We start from the raw sequence: 27,036 nt of genomic DNA, 5'->3' as shown, positions 1-27,036 counted from the left end.
AGATTGCCACGTATCAACCATCACGAATACAGAAAGGAAAAACAAAACTTCAGCGTACCCCCTCCCTAGCTAGGAAAAAGACAAAAATTCCAAAATTGTTTTCCTTTCCTTTTCTAAGACAGTGTGATAAGTAGAATAACAGCCCTCCAAAGATGTCCACACCCTAATCCCACAAACCTGTTACTTGACTTGGCAAAAGAGACTCTGCAGGTGGGACTAAGTTAAGGACTCTGAGATTGCGAGGTACCCCTGGATTATGTGTGTGGGCTCTACATAATCACAGGGGGTCCTATAAGAGAGAGAAAAGAGGGTCAGAGTCGGAGAAGGAAATATGATGCCAAGAGCAGAAGTGGGAGTGATGTGGGGCTATGACTTAGGGAATGTAGGTAGCCTCTAAAAGCTGGAAAAGGGGAGGAAATGAATTCTCCTACAGCCCCCTGAGGGCATGCAGCTCTGCCAGATCATTTTACACTCCTGATCTCCAGAACTATAAGAAAATGCATCTGTGGGGTTTCTGGGTTTTTTGTTTTTTGAGACAGGGTCTCACTCTGTCACCCAGGCTGGAGTGCAGTGGCATGATCATGGTTCACTGCAGCCTTGACCTCCCCAGGCTCAGGTGATCCTCCCACCTCAGCCTCCTGAGTAGTTGAGATTACAGGTGCGTGCCACCACACCCAGAAAATTTTTGTATTTTTTTTTTAATAGAGATGGGGTCTCGCCAGGTTGGCCAGGCAGTCTTGAACTCCTGAGCTTAAGCAATCTGCCCATCTCAGCCTCCCAAAGTGCTAGAATTACAGGCATGCACCACTATGCCTGGCCCTGTTTTAAGCCATTACATTTGTGGCAATTTGTTATGGCAGCAATAGGAAACTAATCCAGGCAGCTGCTGAAAATGTTACAGACAAAGAGAAAGTGCAGTTTCTAATAAGTTAGCCACTGAACCTCATTACATCTAAGCCTGAAGAATGAAAGGAAAGGTCTACTCCTCTTTCATGCAGGGCCCCTAAACTCCAAAACTACTGAACATTTAAATAAAGTGAGGCATAAAATGGAAGGTTGAAAGGGGTGAGTGGGCAGTTCGAGAACACTGTAGTCATATACAAAAAGCATTACCCAAGAGGACTGCAAAGGATGAGATAGAAATGGAATGTGACTTATTTATAGCAAAGCCTGCCTCCCCTCTCAAGTGTGTGACAGAAGAGCTGTTTTAAAGTTTTATTCTTCAAACTTGGCTGCAGAACTTGGCTGCTTCTCAGAACTGTGCTTTTGTATTTAGCTTTAAAATATAAGAAGCACCCCCGTGGTTAAACTGTAGGCAGAGGTGGTACAGGCAGGAAAAAATGCTGGGGGGGAGTGGAAAGAGGTTGAAATGTTATTCTTATTTAGTCAGTCGCTTAAGAAAAACAAATAGAGAATAAAATAGCAAATGTCTTGGAAGGGTTCCAAGTTGAAAATTTCTAAATATCCCCCGGCGTCAATGAAGCTCTCAGGATAAGGGTGGTGTTGCAAAGCCAGGCAGACACTAGGATGGGGGTGTGGTTTAGAGGTGAAGAAAACACTGGCTCTAATTGTTAGAAATCCCCTCACCCTCTTTCTGTAGTTCAATGACATAGACCTTTTACAACCACCCAGAGAAACCCAGTCTATATATAATGCTGAAATCAATATTGACCTTCCAGAAAATCATATATATAATAGGAGTTGTAACACAGGTCACACATTTTGACCTAGGAATTTTTTAATTTGCTATTAATAACAAACTCTAAATAAGTAAATTATTGTACATTATCTACTTAGAATATTATTCAACCTTTAAAACTATGATAGCCAGGTACGGTGGCTCACGGCTGTAATCCCCGCACTTTGGGAGGCCAAGCTGGGCGGATCACGAGGTCAAGAGATCAAGACCATTCTGGCCAACATGCTGAAACCCCGTCTCTACTAAAAATACAAAAATTAGCTGGGCATGGTGGTGCATGCCTGTAGTCCTAGCTACTCGGGAAGCTGAGGCAGGAGAATCACTTGAACCCAGGAGGCGGTGGTTGCAGTGAGCCAAGATTGCACCACTGTACTCCAGCCTGGTGACAGAGCAAGACTCCATCTCAAAAATATATAAATAAATAAATAAATAAATCAATAAATAAAACTATAATAATGATGACATGTTACGGCACAGATTAATGCTTAGGCTATGGTAGAGAAGCATAAAATGGCACATACACTATGATTACCCTCTAAGTTAATGTGTTATGTATACTACTGATACAAATTCAGAGACTGGGAGGAACAGACCAAAATGTTAACTTTAGTCATATTTGCATGATAGGAATATGTGAGCTTTTTTCTCTACTTTATGCTTTCTTTCGAAATTGAATTATTACTTTTTAAATGGAAAATGATTATTTCTGAAGAGGAATGGAAAAAAAATTAATTGGCAGAAGGTTCAGCTTTGCCAATACCTTACCATGTGAGCTACAGAGCTAAAAATGTTTGTTTTCTTGCTTCAAGGTCTCCATATGAAGAATGAGGCTATAATTACATAAAGCACATATCTTATATGTAGTATTATAAAATATGTTTTCTCCTAAATACATCTGATATTTTCTATCACCTTGCCTTGGTTCACATAGCTCCCATTACCTGGAATGAGTTTTTGGCTCTTTTCCACCGGCCAACTCCTACCCTGTCTTACAAATACAGTTCAGATTATTTCTCTTCAAATTTCTTCTTCCTCAATAAGCCTTCCTTGTCCACACCCACTTTTTTGTTTGTTTGTTTGTTTTGAGACAGGATCTCACTGTATTGCACGGGCTGGTCTCAAACTCCTGGGCTTAAGGAGTCCTCCCATCTCAGCCTCCTCAGTAGCTGGGACTACAGATGCATGCCACCATACCCAGCTCTCACACTAACTCTCTTATGGTTAATTTCAAACAGCTTTAAGTCTTTTTTTTAAAAAAAACATAATTCAGTTTCTTCCCCCAAACCACAGACTTCAGAATACAGCAAATCTAGATTCGAATCCTGATAGCACCACTTAATACTAGTTATTTACTCCTTCTGACACTCAGTTCCCTTATCTGTAATATAGGGTGAACACCACTTACCCAGTAAGCTATTCTGATGATTAAATGGCTCAATATATGTACAGCACCCACTGCAGTATCTGGTACATAGTAGGTGGCCAACCAAAGCTTATTTTCCTCCTGAGTTCTGCATCACTCTTGGTCTCCCCAGTTGGATGGTAAAGTTGTCTAGGACAGAGACTGTGTGCTATGCTACTTTTTATTCCCCACACAGTGCTTTGTCAGAAGCAACAACTCAGTAAGTACACTTCTTGTTCATTTGATCTTTGCAAAGAGCCCTAAGCTTCACGCAATGATAAACTAGAAATTGTTGTGGACTGAGTTGTGTCTGTCAAAAAGATATTTTGTAGTCCTAAACCCTGGGACTTGTGTATGAAAGTTCATTTGGAAATTAGGGTCTTTCAGATGTAATTCATTAAGATGAGGTCACAATCAATTGGGGGTAGGGGGATGTAGGCCTAAATCCCACAACTAGTGTCCTTATAAGGCCATGTGAAACACAGAGGTAGGCACATGAGGAAGGTGAGGTAGGACAAAGGCAAAGACCAAGGTGATGCCGCTGCAAGCCAAGGAACACCAAGGATCTCCAGCAGCCACAGAAAGCCAGGAAGAGGCAAGAGAGGGGACCTCCCTTAAGCCTTCAAATGGAGCATAGCCCTGCCCATGCCTTAATTTCAGAGTTCTATCCTCCTGAACTGTGACAGAATAGATTCCTGTTGTCTTAAGCCACACAGTTTGTGGGGCTTTGTTACAGCACCTTAGGAAACTAATACAGAAATGTTCAAAAGTGTCATACTGACAGATACAAGCTACTTCCTGTTTTCTAAACCAAAAAGGTCTCTGGAGTCAGGTAAGGTTTCCTCCAGGTAAAGCTTCTTTTTGGGTTCACTTCATATTTAGTGGTATTTGCCTGGATTTATTCCCTCTGTCTAGAGTTTTACATAACTAGGTTGTGGTGAAAGTCATTCTGCTACTGTGGTGACTTTAGGTTCCAGTGTCACTCCCCCAACCACTGATCCTAGTGACTGAACATCCAGATACCCAGGCCAGATCCTGACCATTAGCCTTCAATCCTCCTCTCTCATCTCCATCGAAAACTAATCACAGGTTAATTCTACTTTTTAAATATACTGGAAGTTTCACTTTTCTTCACCTCTACCACCATCACCCTAGCCCACTAAGACACTCAGGATATGTCTTTTCTAAAACATTTTAAGAGCAAACCAAGACTATAAAAGATGGATCCGTCTTCTCTCAGGGCTAATGTTATGGGGTTCTACTTCTGGCAATGGCTAACTAGATATTTCAGGATCACCCTCCTGCTGACAGCAACTGGAAATGCTGAAAAACATTCTGTCAAACATGTTTGAAGGCATTAGAAAGCAATCAAGACAGTAAGAATTTGTGAGGCCATGACCTGAAAGAAGAAGAAAACTAAGAAGATGAGCCCAGCAATTGGAGCTGCCTGTTTCTCTCAAGGGCATTGTCAATTCCTTAAACAAAAGGCATGATCAAGAAGCTGAACAGAGCTTTTAGCAGTGTCACAGAGTTTAAGGGACAAAAATTAGAGGTCAGAGTCCTCCAAGGAGGAGGGCACCCAGCGGTTTGGTTGGAACCAGAAGGGCTCCCTACAGAGAGTAAAGGTGATCTAGAAATATATCTAGCCCTAACAAGAACTGAAGTCCAGCTACAAGTAATCTTTGTGTCTGACTTGATTAAGGTAATCCATTCCTATTTTGACTGACATAAAAGAAAAAAATAGTTCAGTTCTCTCAGAAGTAACATAACATTGTCCTAGAGCCATAAATGACTTCTATATTATTTGTATAATGCCCAGAACTTAATAAAAAATAAACAGAAAAAAAAAGAAATAAATAAAAGGTTAGCAGAAACAGTTCAGCAAGTGATAAAGACTTTAAAGTATCGGATATGGACTTTGAAACAATTATGATTAATATGTTTAGGAATTAAATGACAAAGTAGAGAAGTTTAGCAGAAAACTAGAAACTATAAAAAGAAATTAAATAAAAATTTCAGAACTTAAAAATCAATAACTAAGGTTACAAATTTAATGGGATGGCTTTAACCACAGATTACTAATATAGTGAAAAGAGAATTAGTGAACTGGAGGATAAGTCAGTAGAAAATATCCATGTTGAAGCACAAAATGGCAAAGGAATAAAAAATACAGAAAAGAGCATAAGAAATATATGAAATCTAGAGGAAAAAAATGTCATAACATATGAACACAATCCCAAGAAGAGAGAAAAGAGAAAACTAGGCGTAAACAATATTTGAAAAGTTAATGGTTAAGAACTCCCAAGCACAGCTGGGCGTGGTGGCTCACACCTGTAATCCCAGCACTTTGGGAGGCCAAAGCAGGTGGATCACAAGTTCAAGAGATCGAGACCATCCTGGCCAACATGGTGAAACCTCGACTGTACTAAAAATACAAAAATTAGCTGGGCGTGATGGCGCACACCTGTAGTCCCAGCTACCGGGAGGCTGAAGCAGAAGAATCACCTGAACCTAGGAGGCAGAGGTTGCAGTGAGCCGAGATCATGCCACTGTACTCCAGCCTGGGTGACAGAGCAAGACTCCATCAAAAAAAGAAAAAAAACAGAATCCCCAAGCACCAATCAAATAAAAAAGAAGTCTTATAAGTTCTAACAAGAATAAATTAAAAAGAAAATCACACCTCATAATAAAACTGCTAAAACCAAAGTGAAATAAATCTTAAAAGCAGCCAAAGGAAAAAACAGATTATATTTGAAGGAGGAATAATAAAACTTACAGCTAACTGCCCAAGAGAAACAATGAAAGCCAAGAGACAATGACAGTTATGATAAATAAAATAACTGACAATCTAGAATTCTAAATCTAGAAAAAACACCCTTCACAAAATGAAGATGAAACAAAGACTTTCTTTTTTTCTTTGAAACCGTGCCACACTCTGTTGCCCAGGCTAGAGTGAGGTGGCACAATCATGGCTCACTGCAGCCTTGACCTCCCAGGCTCAAGTGATTCCCCCACCTCCACCTCCTGAGTAGCTGGGACTACAGGCATGCACTAACATGCATAGCTAATTTTTTTTCTTTCTTTCTTTTTGTAGAGACGTTGTCTCCCTATGTTGCACAGACTGGCCTCAAACTCTTGGGCCAAGTGATCTTCCTGCCTCGGCCTCCCAAGTGCTGGGATTACAGGCATAAGCCAAAGTGCCTGACCCAAAAATATTTTAGACAAACAAAAACTGAGAGAATTTATCTTCAGCAGACCTGCACTAAAGAAAATACTAAAAATTATTTCAGATGTAAGCACAGAGATGCGGAAAACAACAAAGAACAATGAAAAAAATCACTTTTGAGTAAACCTACATAACCATCATATTTAACAAACAAGACAAAACATTTTATTTTTAAAAAATCAAAAAATCTTGTAGGGTTTTAAAAATAAAGAACATTCTCCCTAACCATATCCCAGAATGTCAGTAGCCATCTCCCTTTCAAGACAATTATTAGGTTGACCAGAACAGAAATCCAGTTAACTAACTCTGAGATCATTCCAAATGTGAATCCTATCCCCCTAAAATTAGTTTCCTTTCAATGGATATTTGATTTCTTTCCAAACTTTGGATATTATTTACCAGAAAGATATCACTATTCTTTTGGAGTGGGTGTATGTCTATATCTCTATCTATCTATCTATCTATCTATCTATCTATCTATCTATCTATATATCTTTGCATATTCTTTACTTTATTGAAATAAGTTTTTAGAAAAAAGAATGCTGATCAAAAAAAGTGTCCATTTTCTGTTTTGATCTGAATTGGCAAACTAACAGAATTTTTAAAAGTAATCCTTCTATCCTCCAATAATTTTAAAATGTATATATTTTTCTTTCACAGATATCTATTTGCTTTTATTTTTTCTTGTTCAAAATCCTGCCAATAGGGAATTTACAGCCATTCAGGTTCTCCATAGTGTAAGAATACTGAAAAGGAGTGTCAATAACAAGAGTGATCAACTGCCTGCCAAAATGAAAAATCTTAGACTCCTTGAAAAGAAATGAGGGGGAAAAATTGGAAAGATGAAACGAAGATTTAAACACACCAAAGGCTTTTCAAATTAGAAAGTTATACTCATCGAAATGCATCATACTAAACCACACTGAGCTATTCCTCACACTAAAAATACCATCCCTTTCATCTGTGGACACTGATACCACTGGTCTGGGACTTGCCTGCACGCCTGTCTCCTGCCAACCAAGAAAATGTGATGGGGGAGCTTTTCTTCCAGCAAGTCTAATCCTGGGGAAAAGGAAAACAGAACAGTTTTTTCCTAAGGCAATAAAAAAAGTTTCAAAAAATTTAATGAAAGGAATCTTAAAATGCAGACTGAACAATTAAATTAGTTACCCTGAACACTTTCTTAAGTTAGTCCTTGAGAATTTATTTTACTATATCACATTTTATTGTATTTTATTGTATTTTGAGACAGAATCTTACTCTGTCACCCAGGCTGGAGTGCAGTGGTGCCATCTCTGCTCACTGTAGCTTCCGCCTCCCAGGCTCAAGTGATTCTCCTGCCTCAGCCACCCAAGTAGCTGGGATTACAGGCATGCGCCACCACGCCTGGCTAATTTTTGTATTTTTAGTAGAGACAGGGTTTCACCATGTTGACTAACCTGATCTTGAACTCCTGACCTCAGGTGATCGGCCTGCCTTGGCCTTCCAAAGTGTTGGGATTACAGGCATGAGTCCCTGCACCTGGCCAGGAATTTTATTTAATGTTAAAAAAAAAAGAGTGAAGAAAAAAAAAAACAAGCCCTAAGTGCTGAAGACCAAAAGCCATTTGTTTTAAACATTCTGACTTACCTGTTTTTAAAATTTTGGCTGGGTTCACTTTTTAAAGAAAATTAAAAATAAAGTGAAGGAGGCTATGAAATAATACAAATAATAAAATGTGGGTTTCTCTATTTTAGATTACGAAAGACCTAGAATGTTAGAACTAAAAAATGCTTTAGAGATCACCTAGCATAGCTAACCCCTCACTTCACAAATTAAAGAGCTAGACTTAACAAAAAGTAGGAACAACTTATGCATGGCCAGATGTGAGCTAGTGGGGCAACCAGAACAAATACCTAAATATCCTCGTCCATGTATAGACTCTTTCCTGGGCTCTCTCAATTTATCTACAGATGGGGAAGAGAGGGGAAGGCAATCCAGTTCTACAGGTATTTGCTTCAAAACTTTATCCCGGGAGACTTTCTGAGAGCTCACAGATAGATTCTAGGGAAAAGACTCCTTCTCATTCCTCCTCATTGTTCTCAAATTCTCCCTACGTCTTCTCAGTCACCAAATCCTGTTGCTTGAACCACCTAAACACCTCTCAGACACATCTTCCCGTCTGTATTACCACTGCCACTGATTTGGACATCATTTTTCCTCACCTGGATTCCTGTATAATCTCTAAAGTGTCCTCCTACCTCCAATCCTACCACTTCTCCAACACTCTCCCTCCACACTGAACCCCTCCACATCGATCACCCATCGATCTCCACACTGAATCTTCTCCACATTGACTTCCCCATTTCAAATCCCATTCTCCACTTTGAACAAATGACTCCCCTGCTTCAAATCCTTTCATGAAGAATTCCCTTAACAAGAAACGCAGAGTCTCAATGGCTTCCCTTTGCTTGTGCATTCGTTAGGGTCTTACTGGTAAATGGAAGATATACATAGGACAATTGAAGAAAAATGTATTTCCAAAAGGACCAAGTTTAAAGGATTTCCAGGGTACAGGGAAATTATTTAGAAAAAACAAAAAAACAAACAACAACAACAAAAAAAAAACACAAAAAAACAAACAAACAAAAAAAACACTTAGAAACCCCTGGCTAGTAGAAGTAGAGCTGTGTGGTAGATGGTTTCCAAAATAGCCCACAAAGATTTTCTGAATTCTGGATCTTGGTATTCACATCCTTGTGTAAATCCCTCACCTTGGGTTAGGGGTGGACCTAGTGACTTCTCACTCTCAAAAGGGATGGGATAATATGTCCAAAATTGGGCTGGGGGAGGGACAGCACTAGGAGAAATACCTAATGTAAATGACGAGTTGATGGGTGTAGCAAAGCAACATGACACATGTATACCTATGTAACAAACCTGCACATTGTGCACATGTACCCTAGAACTTAAAATACAATTTAAAAAAAAGAAAAAAGTGTCCAAAATTAGGTTATAAAACACTAAGACTCCTATCACTCACCTTCCCTCTCTGCCTGTTGTCACTGATGAAAAAAATAATAATAATGCCATGTTATGAGCTGCACTGTGGAGAGACACATGTCATAAATAACTAAGACTGGCCTCTGGCAAACAGCCAACAAAGAACTGAGTCCACCATTCCAACAGCCCTTAAGGAACTGAATCCAGCCAACAGTCACACAAGTAAGTTTGGGAGTAGGCTTTTCCCCAGCTGAGACTTCAGATGAAACCACAATCCCAGTCAACATCTTGATTACAGTCTTTTAAAAGACACTGTGCTGGAGAACTCACAAAATCTTCAATTGGATTACTAACCCACAGAAACTGTGACATAATAAATGTTTTTAAGCCATTGAGTTTTGAGATAATTCGTTACACAGCAACAGATAACAAATACAAACTGGAACCACCCCAAGACCCAAAAGGATGAGTAGACAAAAAGGATTCGGACCCAGAAGAGGAGAGTAGTCTGCCTTGCGAAAATCAACAAACTTCAGTAGAGGGACATGGCAGTGCAAGGTTTTGCAGAGTGAGACCCAGGAGAAGAAATTCTCTGACATTGCTCTTCTCCTTTCCTCCCATCTCTTTCCAGACTGTTACTAACCAAACCCAACTGAAACCCAGAGGTCACAAGAGCCCTGTAAATGTAGTCCTCACAGCTCAGCCTCTGGGGCAGAGAGCAGCATGCAAAGGAGTTGAATATGGGTATGGAGGTGCAAAGGGAAGATATTTTTACAATGTCTAAACTCCTTGTCATGGATACATAAGGTCTTTTGTGATCTGGCCCTAATCTACCTATCTAGCTTTATTCCTCAAACTTTCATCACAGAAACCTGGCTTCATAACAATCATTTAAAGTCTCCTGAATGACATCACAAATCTGCTCTTTTACAGGCACTAGTCCTGCCTCCTACACCTTCTCTCTCCTTTTCCATCTGGTTAATTCCTAGTCATCTCTCAAGAATCGAAGAAGGTGCCAAATCCTCTGGATGTCTTCTACATCATCATCCCCTCTCCTGGGATGGACTACATGACCCCTCTACCTCCTCCCACACCCTCAGTTGCTTCTACCAACACTGTAATTGTCTAGTTCCCCACCTCTCCCCAGCTGGCCTGTGGGCTCATTCAGGGCTCAGTCCTCATCTTGCATTCCTAGCATCTAATAGTGTCTGGCACACAAATGACACTCAATATGTATTTCCTGATTCGACCGTTTCTAATCCTCATCATGCCTTAGTCACCAGGACCTGCAGGTCCCCAGACTCTCAACTGTGCTGGCTTCTACCACTGCCTCCTATGAATTCCAAACCACACCCTGTCCCTAGCTTCCTCCATAGTACTGGATTCCTCCAGGCTAGATCTTTCTCTTATTGCTGCATACCACAGCCAATGTAACTAAAATAGTGTAACATTTACTTTCTGGATGTATACATAAACCAACTACTGCCCAGGACTTCAAGGGCCCTAAATCATTAGGCAGAGTGACCTTGGGGTATTAGAGCAACATAAAGGCTAGACTCAAATTCCAGCAGAAAAGGAGTCAATAACTAGAAATGAATGGGTGAAGGAAGCCATCAATGAGGAGGCTATGTAACTAACCCTTTGATATACAAGAACATTGGCTTTTTTTGTCTTCCTCTAAAACTCCTATTTCATCTATGACACTATATGCTACTGGCAATGTACAGTGTTGCTACTTAAACACCACTTCTGTTATGTATATAACATGTAATTAGTACTACAAAATAATTTTATTAATGTCTTAAATGTTATTAGCAAGCCAAAGAAACAGGTTGCCACCAAGAAGATGTCATCTAACTTTCACTGTTGAATATTAAATCATTACAATTAAAACTTTTTCTTCTAATGCCTGACTTAATTGGGCTTTATCTCAATCCAATTTAGATTATCTAGAACTATCTAAAATATTTCTTTAAAAGCTCAAAAGACCTTTAAAAGTGCATATAGTCTCACAACATTGTTTTGATATCAGGGAAGTGTACTGACTTATGAAAGATCAAAAAGTTATAGAATGGAACTTTGAAATCATTGCAGAAAGGTATTTGGCACATTTTTAGACCAATTTCCTCCCTTTACAGAAGAGGAAATGAGGCCAAAGTATTATATTTTATTTACTAAGCTAACGGTAAGTGCATATAATTCATTTTTTAATTCTTCCTTCTACCTTACATGGACACTGAATATATTCTTTTTGTGTTAGAAGTATCTCATAATTGAGAAGGAAGGAGGAAAAGAATGAAGAAGGTAGAAAACAAAACAAGAAGTAGAATCGGGAAAATGAAGTTCTCCACACAGAGCTGGGACCAGACAGGCAGAGCCTCCAGCTCTCTGTGTGACATCTTCCATGCCTCCTGACCCAAACAAATCAAATTACCAGTCTAGTTAGAAGAACTTTGTCAAGAGGCATTGTTAACACCAAAGATCCAAACAAGATCAGAAAGCAACTTGCTCTTACTCAAAAGCCATCTTACCTATAAAAGAGGGTAAACATTTTAGAAAATCTTTACCCAAGAAGCAAAAGCACCAATGAGTAGAATGAAACTTCAGCATTAAAAATATGAGACATTAATCCAAGTCAACTCTCCCAGAATAAGCATGAAAGCCAAAGACCTGTCACATATTATTTTCATTAATTTAATGTGCCCCATTGCTACTCAGCTCCAACAACGTGGTAACAGTAGTCTGTCATTGAAAACATGGTAGTCGCATAGGGTGCTAGAAAGGCAACTGACTGGAGGGGCCAGGTTCCCTGGACACCATCATGGCTTCCATGGGAAAGTGCTGAGGAACCTTAAGTTACTCACCCTCTCTATACTTTTAGTTCTTTCATCTATAAAATAAGACTAGAAAATCTCTAAGGAAAAGCTACTAAAATCCCTATGACAAGAGCTTGGTTCTTCCATGTCTTGAGAGATCTACAAATAATTATGAAATCAAAAATCTAATTCAAAACACCAACTCTCTCATCACTTTGCAACACATACTATGCCTGGATATTGTAAAAGACTAAGTCAGTGCTTTTCAAACTTTGTTGGACATCAGATTCTCCTGAGAACATCTTGAAACTCAGATTCCTAGGACCCAGCTCAGACCGATTAAATAGAAATACCTTGTAGAGGGGGTCCTTTGAGGATTAACATTTTTATAAAGCACCCTAAATGATGTGATGTATAGCTAGGTTCAAATATCATCATTACACTGGGCAATTCAATAACTCGGGATCCTAAGGATACAGGAATATAAAAAAGGTTAACAGGTCTGGGTGTCTTCATGAATAATTAAGGTTTTCTTTTAAATAGATTTTTAATGTGACCAATACATTTTTCATACACACCTCCAATCCAAACTGTGAATATGAAGGATGAAAAACTAAATTAGAAAGTCTGTTCAAGTCAATAAATAAGTCATGCCTTGGGAAAGTACAACTTGTCACAGTTAATGACATGAAAACATGAAAAGGAAATGAAGAGTGTTCTGAAAAGCATGGGCTTTAAAAACCCACCCATGATTACTCATATATCAAGAGGTTACCATCCTAAATGTCATTTAAAAGTCACAACAACATTATAGACATAATCATCCACTTATTACTCGAAAGTTTACCCAAAAGCTTCATTTCTCTAGATTTGGCTTTTTAAATGTCAGCATCTGAATCAACACAATGCAGTCCAAGCAAAAATTTCACACTGAAAGTGTCTGACAACAAGAGAAAAAAACAAACAAACAAGAGAAAGAAAACAAAAATGAAAGCACAATTTTTTAAATGTAAATTTTAGTCGTGGGTATCTAAGGAAAGGTTTGGGTTTATGGCTACAACTTTGAATAAATGATTACACTAAAGGACTTCCAAAGAAAATGCTTTGAATTGCCACTGGCTTCAAAATCCAACCTTTACCGATGATACCTTGAGGACAACGTCCTACAGCAGGTAAATTCTTGGTTGTAGCCAAAGGGCAGCCTACAGCATCAGGAGAAGAAAACGATATGAAAATCCCATAGTTCAAGTACAAGCATGGTTTAAGTCAGTCAGGTTAACTAGGTTTAAAATGGTGTCAGGGTCTGAGCTCACACTGTGCAATAAGTGTGTCTTTCTTTCTAACAGACTGAACCAATTCAATGTCCCTTTTATGGTAATTAATATAGCAAATACACATGAACATATAGATACTCTCTATACAAGTTTTTCACATGAAAGATATATTTTCATTACTAGTTGTCATTTCTGTAAAGAACTACAGCAGTTGACATGTTTGTTACTAAATTAAACCAGAAAAGAGCCCCTTACTACCACCCAAAAAGTAAAAACCAAGTTCTCATAAACCTGCAGGAAGTTTTTTTTTCCTGTAAACATAATACAAACATTCTAGTAGAAAGGTGGTTGGGTTACATGACCTTTGCATTTCTTATTCTTTAATAATCCATGAATTTGCAATCCTCTGAAGAATATAAAAATATTTTTGTTTTCCTGTGTCTTAAAAAAACTCACTGTATAAATTTGCTCTAGACAACTTATTAACAGCACCAACATTTAGAGATTTTATCATTTATTTTCTCTCTAAGTGTCACTATCTCTACAAGACCTAAACATGAAAAGAAAAAGAGATATTCATTATGGACCACACTGTGGTCTAAATAGGATATAAGATGCCTCATTCGATTTATATAAAGTGATCTTCATAATTACCTTCCTCCTACTTTTTTTTTTTTTCTTTTTACAGATGAAAACACTATGGCTCATGGAAGTTAAAGAACTAACTTACAGTCACATTGCTAAAGAGTGGTAAAGTTGGAATTTTAACCTAAGTCTCACTCCAAAGCCCATGTTCCTACCAGCCTGGCACAGGGTCTCCCAGTATGGGGGTGGGTTAAGAAAGTAACAATGACTCAATGTCTATTATTCTGTATGTTTCACTAATTGCTCAGCCCCATTAATCTATTTTTTTCTTTACTGCAATTTAATAAGCATCATTCTTATAGATGGGTTATCTAGACATTCTCTTGCAAAGCAAAGAATTACAGAATTTTACACTCAAAGCAAGAATAATTTGAGAACTCTATTTTTACAAGGAAAAGAGAAAAATTCACCATATTGATCATCCAGGAATATCTAGTTCCACATTGCCCATATAAGTAATACACAGAGCCTCTCAGAATGCAGAGAACTGAGCAGAAATTCAAGTAGTTAGTGAAATGAACATTAACTTATTTCCTTATTAACATACAAGAGAGTTAGGTTAAATTTTCACAAATGTGCAAACATTAAAAAGGTGTACAATAAGAAGCAATTGTGTCAAATTCAGCAGGTACTAAAATAAACTTAAGTGCCATTTTCTTCCTTTAAAATGTATTCTTTTTCCAACTATCTCAATTTGAATTAATAGCACCAATGATTTTCATTCACCCAAGGTCAAAAAACCTAGTCATCTTTGACTCTCTACTTGCCACCTATATTCCTTCAGTTTCCAAGTCATTTTTAATCCAGACTTTAATTCCTCTTATCAGTTTCTCTCAATTCTGAAGGTGATTTCACAAGTTGAATTAGTCTCTCCTTTCCCTCCTTACCTTTCACACAAACACAGAAATCTCTCTCTCTTAGAGCCTCCGCTCTATCTTGATAACAATCCATTCAGCACACTGGGGCAAGAGTCGTCATCCCAAAGAGATCTCAATCTTGCAACTCTTGGCACAAAAGTTTTTCACGATTAAATTGCCTAATTCAACACTAACATCTGGCTCCAGCCAGCCTCTCTTCCCAAAATTCTGTCTTCGTTTACTCCTTGTAATGCATCCTATGCCCAAGCTAACCAGTTCCGGTTGCTGTTACTTTCCTCAGTTCTGTGCCCTTGCTGAAACATCTTATCACCTGGTACGTTCTTCCTCTCTGCTTTCCACATAAAGCAATCCTGCACATATTTTAAAACTGAGTTCAAAGACCATTCTTCCACAAGCCCATTCTCACCTCTGAGGCTGGGAGAACTGGCCTCCTGCTCTGAAATTATATAACACACTACTTGCATGTCTATTTTGGAAATTAACATTTAGACTCTACAACAGTTATTTGTGTACATCTTATGTCTCCTACCAACTGTAATCATCTCATACAAATATACCTCTGTATCTCCCACAGCATTCAGCCCAGATTTTGTACATACTATGAGTTTGAAGAACTTTCAGTTCATACATCTTCCACTAAGGCCTTTCCACTGAAGGAGAATGTGTCTTCCCCATCTGCATTGCTTAGGCAACCTTTGGGTTTAAAGAAAACTAAATGGCATAATATTTTTCAAGTGTTAAATGCCAAGTGCTCAAGTATGAACTTCCTTGAATTTTGGAACTAGAGAACCAGAGGATGTGAGAAGAAAATATGCATTTATCAGTAAGGCAGTTTAGGCAGAAAACATTTGTCTTTTTGTCAGCCCTACACAGAACACAACAGTCCACAGGGGCAGCATGCACGGCACTTGACCAGATGCCTTACTTTGCAGTAGACGATCATGTTTGGAGAACTCTCCTCTGGGTCAGCAATCCCCACTGCTCTTTGATCCCCGGATCCCTGAGCCATCCTGAGTCTCTTCACTCACACTGCAAAAATAAATGAATAGACCATTAAGTCATGAAGGAATTATATAAAGAGGGCTTTGAAATGTAAAGAATTAAGAAACTTTTGGCAGATGCCATGAACACAAAACATATTACGTGATTCTTTTTTAAGTTAGGGAATGATTGTAGTCTTACTATCCACAAATATTCTTCTAATCCCCAAACAACATGTTGTTGATTTTCAGCTCAGAATCGCACACCTCAGGAGTGAATATATGGCAGTCTTTGTTGTTGTTGTTTTTTTTTTTGAGACGGAGTTTTGCTCTTGTTGCCAAGGCTGGAGTGCAGTGGTGCGATCCCGGCTCTCTGAAACCTCCACCTCCTGGGTTCAAAAGATTCTCCTGCCTCAGGCTCCCGAGTAGCTGGGATTACAGGCATGTGCCACCACGCCCAGCTATTTTTGTATTTTTAGTAGAGACGTGGTTTCTCCATGTTGGTCAGGCTGGTCACAAACTCCTGACCTCAGGTGATCCACCTGCCTCAGCCTCCCAAACTGCTGGGATTACAGGCACGAGCCACTGCACCCGGCTGCGGCAGTCTTAAATAACCTCCTGAGGACAAATGAAGCCAATCATTTTGCTGTTGAGCTCACCTTGCCAAAGCTCATTTTCTGATTAATTCTATGCATTAAAATATGAATATTTTTGGCCGGGCACGGTGGCTCACGCCTGTAATCCCAGCACTTTGGGAGGCCGAGACGGGCGGATCACGAGGTTAGGAGATCGAGACCATCCTGGCTAACCCGGTGAAACCCCGTCTCTACTAAAAAATACAAAAAACTAGCCGGGTGAGGTGGCAGGCACCTGTAATCCCAGCTACTCGGGAGGCTGAGGCAGGAGAATGGCGTAAACCCGGGAGGCGGAGCTTGCAGTGAGCTGAGATCCGGCCACTGCACTCTAGCCTGGGCGACAGAGCGAGACTCCGTCTCAACAAAAAAAAAAAAAAAAAAAAAAAAAAAAAAAAAAAATGAATATTTTATTAGGGAAATCAAAATCCAGACCACAAGGAGATACCACTTCATACCCATTAAGATTATTATAATTTAAAAAAAAAAAAAAAACCCTCAAGTAAGTCTTGGCAAGGATATAGGGAAATCAGAATCCTCAAACATTGCTGGTAGGAATGTAAAATGATACAGTCACTGTTGAAAACAGCTTAGTGGGGCCGGGCGCGGTGGCTCAAGCGTGTAATCCCAGCACTTTGGGAGGCCGACACAGGCTGATCACGAGGTCAGGAGATCGAGACCATCCTGGCTAACACGGTGAAACCCCGTCTCTATTAAAAAATACAAAACAAACTTGCCGGGCGCGGTGGCGGGCGCCTGTAGTCCCAGCTACTCCAGCTACTTGGGAGGCTGAGCCAGGAGAATGGCATAAACCCAGGAGGCAAAGCTTGCAGTGAGCTGAGATCCGGCCACTGCACTACAGCCTGGGCGACAGAGCGAGACTCCGTCTCAAAAAAAAAAAAACAACAACAACAACAACAAACAGCTTAGTGGTTCCTCAAAAACAGTTGAACACAGAATTACCACATGATCTAGCAGTTCCACTTCTAAGTGCATACACAAAATAACTGAAAACGAATACCAAATACTTGTACACAAATGTTCGTAGCAGCACTATTCACAATAGCTAAAAGGTAGAAGCAACCCAAATGTCCATTAGTGGATGAATGGATAAATAAAACGTGTGTATCCATACAATGGGATATCATTGAGCAATAAAAAGGAATAAAGTACTACAATGTGCTATATGCTGCAACGTGGATGAACCTTGAAAACATGCTAAGTGAAAACACGCTAAGTGAAAAAAGCCAGACACAAAACGTCACATATTGTTTGAGTCTATTTTTATGAAATATCCAGAATAGGTAAATCCGTAGAGACAAGAAACAGATTGGTAGTTGCCAGTAGCTGCAGGAAGGATGGAATGGGTGACTGCTTAATGGATACGGGGTCTCCTTCAGGGGCCTTGATAGAGGTGATGGCTGTAGAACACTGTGAAAGCAAGAAATGCCACTGAATTATACACTTTAACATGGCTAATTTTATGTTATGTGAATTTCACCTCAATTCAGAAAAATAAATACATTTAATTTGGCCTTTTTGAAAAGCCTGAAAAGGTAACAGTGAAATAAGAACAAGTATATGGAATTTTTGAGTGAAGAAGGAAGTTCAATCCTTGGTGTGACATTATATTTATTGTGTGACCTTGAGCAAGTACAAGAATCTGTTGGGTTTCTTTTATTAATTTCCCTTTAAAACAAATATATTGAACACCTGCTATATGCTCCAAGTCGTGCTAAGGCACCTTCCTCTACACTGCCCTCAGCAGTAAAATGTGAATTCCACCAAGTTCCCCACAGGTAAGGGTCAAATAAGCTGAGTGTGAGAGCAGAGTATAAAGCCATAAAAGTTCTATACAAATGTTATCCCTAATCTAAGAGGCTGCCTGGGTTACTTGCACAAAATTCATAGGCTTTTCATCAAAGAAATAACCATACGTGACAGAAAAGGCTATTTCAATTTAAAATAAAAACTTGGGAAACATTTTATTATAAAACAAGTTGCTACCAAAGGTCATTCCATAAAAACAAATTTGGATGGAAAATGGGAGAGAGAGAGGAATTTGTAATTTATGCTAAGAATTTAATTGCCCAAAATATCCCATTCGAATAACACTATCTGCTTTCTTCACTATTTATAAATTACAATGGTTTTTAAAATTAGATTACATAAAGAGGTAAAGAGCATCATTCTATAATATTATCTCTATACATTGTAATATCAGGATTTCTTTTTTTTTTTTTTTTTTTTTTGTCTCACTCTGTCACCCAGGCTGGAGTGCAGTGGTGCTATCTCGGCTCACTGCAAGCTCTGCCCCCCGGGGTTCACGCCATTCTCCTGCCTCAGCCTCCCGAGTAGCTAGGACTACAGGCACCTGCCACCACACCAGGCTAATTTTTTTGTATTTTCAGTAGAGATGGGGTTTCACTGTGTTAGCCAGAATGGTCTCGATCTCCTGACCTTGTGATCTGCCTGCCTCAGCCTCCCAAAGTGTTGGGATTACAGGCCTGAGCCACTATGCCTGGCCCAATATCAGGATTTCTATGAATATAGTACTACATGGAAACACTGATTATCCTAATCAATGGCTTTTAAAATTAAATGAACACAGTTTTATTTTTAAACAACTACTTAGTTGCCTACTCCTTTGCCTTAATACAGAATATGACAGAGCATGAAAACAAAAATTGAGTTCATTTATATATACTCATGTATCTATGTAATAGAGACGTTTTAGGTTTCTGTTGCTTTATTTTAAAATGAACACTTTCACTTTAATGAGCATATTCTCTTCTACCTAGAAAACTGTATTATAATAGCAAGGTTAGAAATGACCTAGAAACAAACGTGTCAGGCCTCCCTCTCCCCTCCCACCAACAGAACCATTTCTGTGTGTTAAAACAGGCTGATGTTCCAGAGTCTAGACTTGAAACTACTAAGTGAATGCAGATAGTCTCTGTGTTAAGAATTTTAGTAAGCCTCGTATGCAGTACAAATGTTTCTATTTTTGGTTCCTCTATTAACTCGTTTTGAAACTCAGACAAGCTATTTAGCTTTCCTGTATCTAGAAAGAATCATTTCTAAAATAATAATATACTTTCTAGTCCACATGTCAACAGATGTTAGAGAGAACTGGATGTGAAACCTACATAGGTAAAGATTTTCTAATTAAATTCATTGACTATTAAAGTTGAGGCTTGTGAAATTAAAGGACTAGGTTTTCATTCATTATAGTATGATGTAAAATACTTCTTTTAAATGGAGTACAATAGAAATGGAGTGTTTAAATTTAGTGGTAGAGAAAAACAGAGTGTTCTCCATTGTACTTACATATACATGTACATACACACAGTAAACAACCCAGGGGCTTCTATATTAACATTTGAAGAATGTGAACATTTTTGTGAAAACATGTAACTGCATATCAAAAGAAAGCATGTTAATATTATTTTCCTATATGGACTCACAGCTAACCCAAGAGGAAAATTGAAAATGGGCTAGGACCTTACATTTCACAATCTCCAAGAAGAGACAATACAGCTTGGTGGTTACAAGCTGCCTCTCATCAGACAGATCCATGTCTGAATCTAGGCTCCACCACTTCCTAGCTGTGTGATCTTAGGCAAGTTCCTTCTCTTCTCTGCGCTTTTAATCCCTTACCTGTCACACACCACAGCCCCAGCATAATGAAAAGCCCTCTGAACTAGGAGTCCTGGTATCGCCCCACCCCTCGCTCCTTTGCAACTAGCCAGCTATCAGAACGAGGACACACAGCTTCCCTGGACCTCAGTTGGGCATTGGCTATAAAATCTAGCATCCTTAGAGTTCCTTCCAGCTCTGAGCTAGGCCCTCAGAACCTCACATTTCTAACTTTCCTTCAAAGACTCACCAGAATGTTCCATGCCACCTGTCTCTGTCATTACTGCATATATCTCAGCCCATTTCCTCTATTCATGACAGCGCTCAATGTCTCAAAGAATAAATCACAAAACCACTGCAGTGGAGCATCCCCTGTCTGACTCAGCATCCCTCCCCATGACGGAATTCCTATACCACACCACCCACCCTGAGGTTCTTTGGGACTCAACATTTATTCTTTGAGCAAATATACTGAGCTTCTACTTTTGTAAGGTTCCATGCTAGGCCCTGGGGATATACAGATAAGTCAGACACAGATCCTCTCCTTAAAATGTTCAGAGACTGGTAGGAATAACAGATGTGTTCACAGAAAGGACACTGTTATATGTGGTTGCTCAATTATGATGGCACAGAGTAGGAGGAGGTGACAGATGAGCAGAAGCCTGGGAGAGGCAAAGTTTGCCATTCCAGCCAAGGCTATGCACACACACAGGCATAGAAATCTGAAGCCCCAGAAGTGGCTCAGCTCTGTGCTAGACAGTCAAGAGAAAAAAGCCACAAAGATAATCTGATCCCAGAAAGATTCAGTGGGAGACAGCCAAGTGTGGAGAGTGAGATAAAAGGGATTTACACCTATCTGAATTTGTGGGACTTTGTTTACTTGTCTATCAGGGACTTCCTCTGCTAGAAAGCCAGTTCTTCATAGGCAAGGACTTTATTGTTGGGGTTCACCCCTCTCTCCCTGGCACTTAGAGCAGAACCTGGCACACAGAAGGTACTTAAATATGTTTGAATGAATGATGGGACTGAGAAAATTCTACCAGGATGCAGTGTCCTCCTTCCAGAAGATTCATCTGGATAACAAGCCATTAAAAGTGGCCAATAAAGAAGGCTCTTGATCAACAAAGACCCATGTATAGCATCATACATAAAGATTTTCCCCAAGGTTTATTGATATGAACCAGCCTGGACTCAGCAATCCACTTCTGGAATTCACAAGCAATTTAGGTAAGAAGGAATATGTGGGGAGGGTAGAAAACATAGTGAGGGGGATGCTCTAGGCATAACAGGACAATTGAGCACCTGTGACACAAAGAGATTCATGAATCCTTGAAAGTCAGGATTGTGCCTGCAGTCTACTCCAGACTTACATTGCATCTGTAACTTGCAGTTACAATAAATTCCTGCTGTTTACTTTATAATGCCAGCCCCTCTGGAATAAGCAAAGCCTAGCAGCTAACAATGTTGAGCAGAGCAGGAAGGAAGGGCCTCGACGGTATAGGAAAAGAAAGGGCTTTGAAGTCAGACTGGGAATCACACTCAGCTCTAGCCTCACTAAGGCTACTATGTGGCCTTTGACAATGGACTCTCCCACCCTAAATTTCCAGCTCCTTGCCTGGAAGATGAGACTCGTCCATCATACAGAGTTGCTTTTGAAGAAGGAAGAGAATAAGCCATGGAAATGCCCCAGCACAGAATGAATGTAGAAACTGACCAGTGACCTTGTTCTAAGCCAATGTTTGGCCAAGTGAAATTCCCAGGCCACTGGCATCAGATTCAATGGAGAATCCCACCCCAACCCCCACCCTCAGATGTTCTGACTCGTGCATCAGAGATGAAGCCTTCAGCGGTCCAATGACCTCCTCAGGTGATCCTGATACAGAGCTAAGAGGAGAACCGACTACAACTACCCTACAATGTCACTGAAATTACCATGGCTTGCAGCTAAAAGCTTTAAACATCATGCCTGCCACTCTTAGTGCCCAGACCTCAAAACCCTATTCAGCGAAATGTCATGTAGGAGAAGTAATCAAACCCTGACTGTAATATAGTTTGAATATTTATGCTGCCAAATAAGAATTTCTGTTGATGTTATTTCCTCTCCTCCATATTATATCAAATTCTCATTGTTTGCCTCAGCCCATTAAAACCCAATGGATTTTTTTTCTGACATCAGCACTGTTAAGCACTTCAGGAAAAAAAATTACAATATGTGTGCTAGCTCAGTAGTACGAGCTTGTTTATATAGCTCTAATCTGACTGAGTGGGCAGGAATCCCAAGGGGAAAGGAGGAAGAACAACAGTTCTAAATAACAAATCACTCTTTCTGTTATAGCAGAGTCTGCCAACTTGACATTTCCTATATATTCGAAGTTCAAAGGCTCAATGACAGACAGAGTGTCCGTTTCAGGTAATGCACCAAGATCTTAAAGTACGGCAATAGCACTCAACCCCTAAAGGCCAATTTTGGTGGCACTGGAAGGCACCCAGTATTTTACTAGGATATAATCACTTGATCATTTTAGGACATCGATTAGAATTCAGTGGTTCCCAAAAACTTGCCCAAGGACCAGAACTAGGCTAGCAGTCTCAGAATCACCTGGAAGATATTCTAAATATACATACTCCTGGTTCCCATGCTCCAGAAGTTCTGATCCAGTAGGCCTAGGGTGGTCCCTGGAGATTTACAGATTAATCATTTTCCAAATCATTTGTAAGTATAGCCAGGTTTGGAAACCACTGACCTAGATTCCATAGGGCCCGCCTTCCCTTCACTTGATCCCTTCCTCCCATCCCATGCTGCCTGATGTTTGGGCAGACATGCTGATGGGGGGCTCCTTTAGCTTCCCATGTATTAAGGCAAAAACTCAATGAAATGGATGCAACAAGGTTCTGGGGTCCAAAAAACTGGCTTTCAATCCTGGCTATGTCACTTAAGTGCTGTGTGGCCATAAGCAACATATTTAGCCCCCCTGGGCCTTAGTTTCCTCACCTATAAAATGGAACAAATGCTAATCACTCTGCAGCAGTGGTTCTCAGCCTGGCCTGCTCATTAGAATTTCTTGGACAGCTCGTCACAGCAACCTCAGCAGGTGGATGTTGTTATTCCCACTCTATGAATGAGAAAAGTAAGACTGAAGAACATAGGTGACCTGCCCAAAGTGACACAGTTTGTCAGCCAAGCAACTAAAATTCAAACCCAGGACTGACTCCAATGCCCATGGTTTTTCCAACATGTCCATCTTGTGAAATCACCTACATAAAGTAGATGTTTAGCACAAAGCCTGAAACATAGTAGGTCCTCAACTAATCTATGCTTCCTTCATTCTACTTGCTAGTTTTCAGTGAAGTTGACTTCTCCACTCCAATCCTACCTTAAGACTTACAAATAAATACAATGGTCTCTAAGCTACCACAGCTGCCCTGACAGGCTAAACTAATTAAACTACCAAAGCTGTATGTGTATGTCTATGTGTGTGATATGTGTGTGTATATATATACATACACACATACACACACACACATATACACATATGCAGGAGGATTGCTTAAACCTGGGAGTTCAAGACCAGCCTGGGCAACACAGCAAGACCCAATCTCTTCAAAAAATACAAAAATTAGCCAGGCATGGTGGTGCATGCCTGTAGTCTCAGCTACTTGGGAGGCTGATGTGGGAGGATCACTTGAGCTCAGGAGTTGGAGGCTACAGTGAGTTATGATCATACCACTGCACTCCAGCCAGGGCGACAGGGTGAGGACTGATCTCTGAAGTAAAAATAAAAAAAATTTTGCATTCCATCTGTCAAAGTTTCTAAAAATTAAGCTAGGAGGGAGAAGTGGAAAGATCGCCACGTAACAGGGCATGCTGGCCCTGGGAGTCCTGTTACTGCAATCTCTGCTGGAAAACCAGGTCTACCCAGGCATCCTCTCTCACCAAGGCTCTGAACTCCACACTGCTCTGGAAACCCCAACCCCTCCAACTCCCCACAGACCCATCCCACCCTTTGAACACTTCTGTAAATAGTATGCCCACTATGTCCTTCCATCTTCTCTCTGAACTTTAAACTTGTGACCTTAATAGAAACTTGCTTTCTCCTCTCCTGCAGCCCTCTGTCCTCACGCCATATATCTCAAGACCAGAGAGTGGAGCAGGCAGCCTCCTGGCTCTCCACTGCTGCTTCAAATGATTTCTCTCCCTCCCTCCAACACAAATCCCTGCTCTGTGGCACTCAGGCCATCTGGCTCTGCCACTTTCTGCTCATCCTCACTGCTGTCTTCCACCTCCCTCCTGCTTATGCCTTCTCATTCCCTGAAGACTCCAGCTTCCGCCTCTCAGAGGGTTGCTTCTGCTTCCCTAACACCTTCACCACTTTCAGTCACTTTAACATCAGACTCAAAGACCTACCAGAAAAGCCAGATTCTCAGTTCCTTATTTTCTCACCTGACGCTTTTTCCTTCTGAGTCACTATCTCACATGGCCACATCCTAAACTTTGTCATCACCCCAAATCCCACTACAAGCATCCTCCACTCTGTCCACCCTTCCTCTTTTCAGCTCACTTACTCTGCATTCACTGCAAACAATCTTCAAACTTGTTTAGACATTTAATCCATTGAACACGCAGCATTTTTACTATCCATTACTACTCTTCACTTCCCCTTCACCATCCACACTGGCTCCATCATTATACTCACTCATAATCACTCCCTTGCACATACCCTCTACTCCTGCATCTCCCCTTGTGATAGTTAATACAGAGTGTCAACTTGATTGGATTGAAGGATGCAAAGTATCGATCCTGGGTGTGTCTGTGAGGGTGTTGCCAAAGGAGATTATCATTTGAGTCAGTGGGCTGGGGAAGGCAGACCCACCCTTAATGTGGTGGGCACAATCTAATCAGCTGACAGCAAATATAAAGCAGTCAGAGAAACATGAAAAGGCAACACTGGCCTAGCCTCCCAGCCTACATCTTTCTCCCATGCTGGAAGCTTCCTGCCCTTGAACATCGGACTCCAAGTTCTTCAGTTTTGAGACTCGGACTGGCTCTCCTTGCTCCTCAAACTTGCAGACAGCCTATTGTGGGACCCTGTGATCATGTAAGTTAATACTTAATAAACTCCTATATATACACACACACTATTATATATTCTATTATATATAATTCTATTGTATATATTCATATAATATATAAGAATACATATATCCTATTTTATATATATACTATATATATAGTATTAGTTCTGTCCCTCTAGGGAACCCTAATACACCCCCTTTCTGTGTCATACTATCCTTGTAAAACTCCAGCACTGGTGGAACCCAACTATCCATCAACCCCAAGCTCCCATCCAAACCGACAAACACTTTGGGGTGGAGAGGAAGTCACACAATCAGGCTGACTAGCTGCATTAAATTCATGGCCACAAACATTAAATGAAGAGTCAACACTGCCTGCCAAACCCAAAATGTTTTCCTACCAAGCTTGTTTCTCCCTTTCTGAAATGGCTGTCATATCTTTTCCCAGCTCATATTTAACACATAGTCTTAGCTGATGAGCTCATTTCAAAATTCATGGAAGAAATGGAAGCTAGCAGAAGACAAGTCCCTCATCTTTAGACGCCCTCATTGAAGCCACCATGTTCTCCATCTTCCTTTCTCTTCTGGGGAAAAGTTTTGCTGTCAGAGGAATTTGAACCAGAGCAACTCCATCTTGAATAGGGGTGGGTAAAATGAGGCTGAGACCTACTGGGCTGCATTCCCAGACAGTTAAGCACTCTACGTCACAGAATGAGATAGGAGGTCAGCACAAGATACAGGTCATAAAGACCTTGCTGATAAAACAGGCTGCAGTAGAGAAGCCGGCTGAAACCCACCAAAACCAAGATGGTGACGAGAGTGACCTCTGGTTGTCCTCACTGCTACACTCCCACCAGCGCCATGACAGTTTATAAATGCCATGGCAATGTCGGGAAGTTACCCTATATGGCCTAAAAAGGGGAGTCAAGAATAATCCACCTTTGTTTAGCATATAATCAAGAAACAGTCATAAAAACGGGCAACCAGAAGCCCTCAGTGCTGCTCTATCTATGGAGTAGCCATTCTTTCATTCCCCTACTTTCTTAATAAACTTGCTTTCAGTTTACTCTATGGACTTGCCCTGAATTCTTTCTTGTTGTGAGATCCAAGAACCCTCTCTTGGGGTCTGGATTGGGACCCCTTTCCTGTAACATTACCATGTACCAAAGGGAAGTTCTTCCATCTTTGCTCTTAATTAGATGGTTAATAGAACATTACTGCTCACGTACACCCTACCACCACACCAACCGGGCTCAGGTATAACAGTGGATTACAAATAAAAGACTTCCAAGACACAGTGTCCCTGAGGAAGAGTAGTTGGGGAAACCTAAAGTCAAGAGAGGCGACAAAAACAAGGACCCTTGCGGGGGATTTGAAGCCTCTAGTACCTACAGCTCAGCAAACACTAAACACAGCCCAACACCTAGCCAGATTAAGTAAAACCTCACACTAAGTGCCTACCTACCTCAGTTCCTATGACCTAATACATCATGTCTGGCTTTCAACAAAAAATTACAAGGCATGATGAAAGGCAAGAAAAACACATTCTGAAGAGACAAGCAATCATCAGAATCAGACTCAGATATGTCACGGATGTTGGAATTATCTGTGTCATTAACAGACAGGAAATTTAAAATAACTACGATGAAAAATGTTAAGGATTCTAATGGAGAAAGTAAATGGTAATGAAATCAGAGAGACAGAAACACTGTTTAAAAACTCCTTTGAAAAGGAAATGCTAAAAATCAAAAACACTGTAACAATTGAAGAAGGTTTTCCATGGGCTCATC

General features: G+C 40.2%; 1 protein-coding gene across 12 annotated transcripts in view; it reads right to left on the bottom strand.

The window, feature by feature from the left end:
* The window catches only part of RGS6 (regulator of G protein signaling 6), a 629,677-nt gene that overhangs the window by 580,010 nt on the left and 22,631 nt on the right, over positions 1 to 27,036 (bottom strand). For 11 of the 12 annotated variants that reach the window (XR_003120528.1, XM_025392577.1, XM_025392580.1 and 8 more), the window contains exon 2: positions 15,848 to 15,951. The exons of the other annotated variant lie outside the window; for it this stretch is intronic. Coding sequence is in view for 10 of the 11 variants with exons in the window: in XM_025392577.1 (XP_025248362.1) it covers positions 15,848 to 15,931 (84 nt within the window). In the remaining variant the exon portion in view is untranslated. The remainder of the gene's footprint in view (positions 1 to 15,847; positions 15,952 to 27,036) is intronic. 12 annotated transcript variants of the gene reach the window in all.

The sequence above is a fragment of the Theropithecus gelada genome, chromosome 7b (assembly GCF_003255815.1).
Source record: "Theropithecus gelada isolate Dixy chromosome 7b, Tgel_1.0, whole genome shotgun sequence".
Classification (NCBI taxonomy): domain Eukaryota; kingdom Metazoa; phylum Chordata; class Mammalia; order Primates; family Cercopithecidae; genus Theropithecus; species Theropithecus gelada.
Note: the sequence above shows the minus strand (reverse complement) of the source record. Positions and strands in the feature narration are given on the sequence as shown.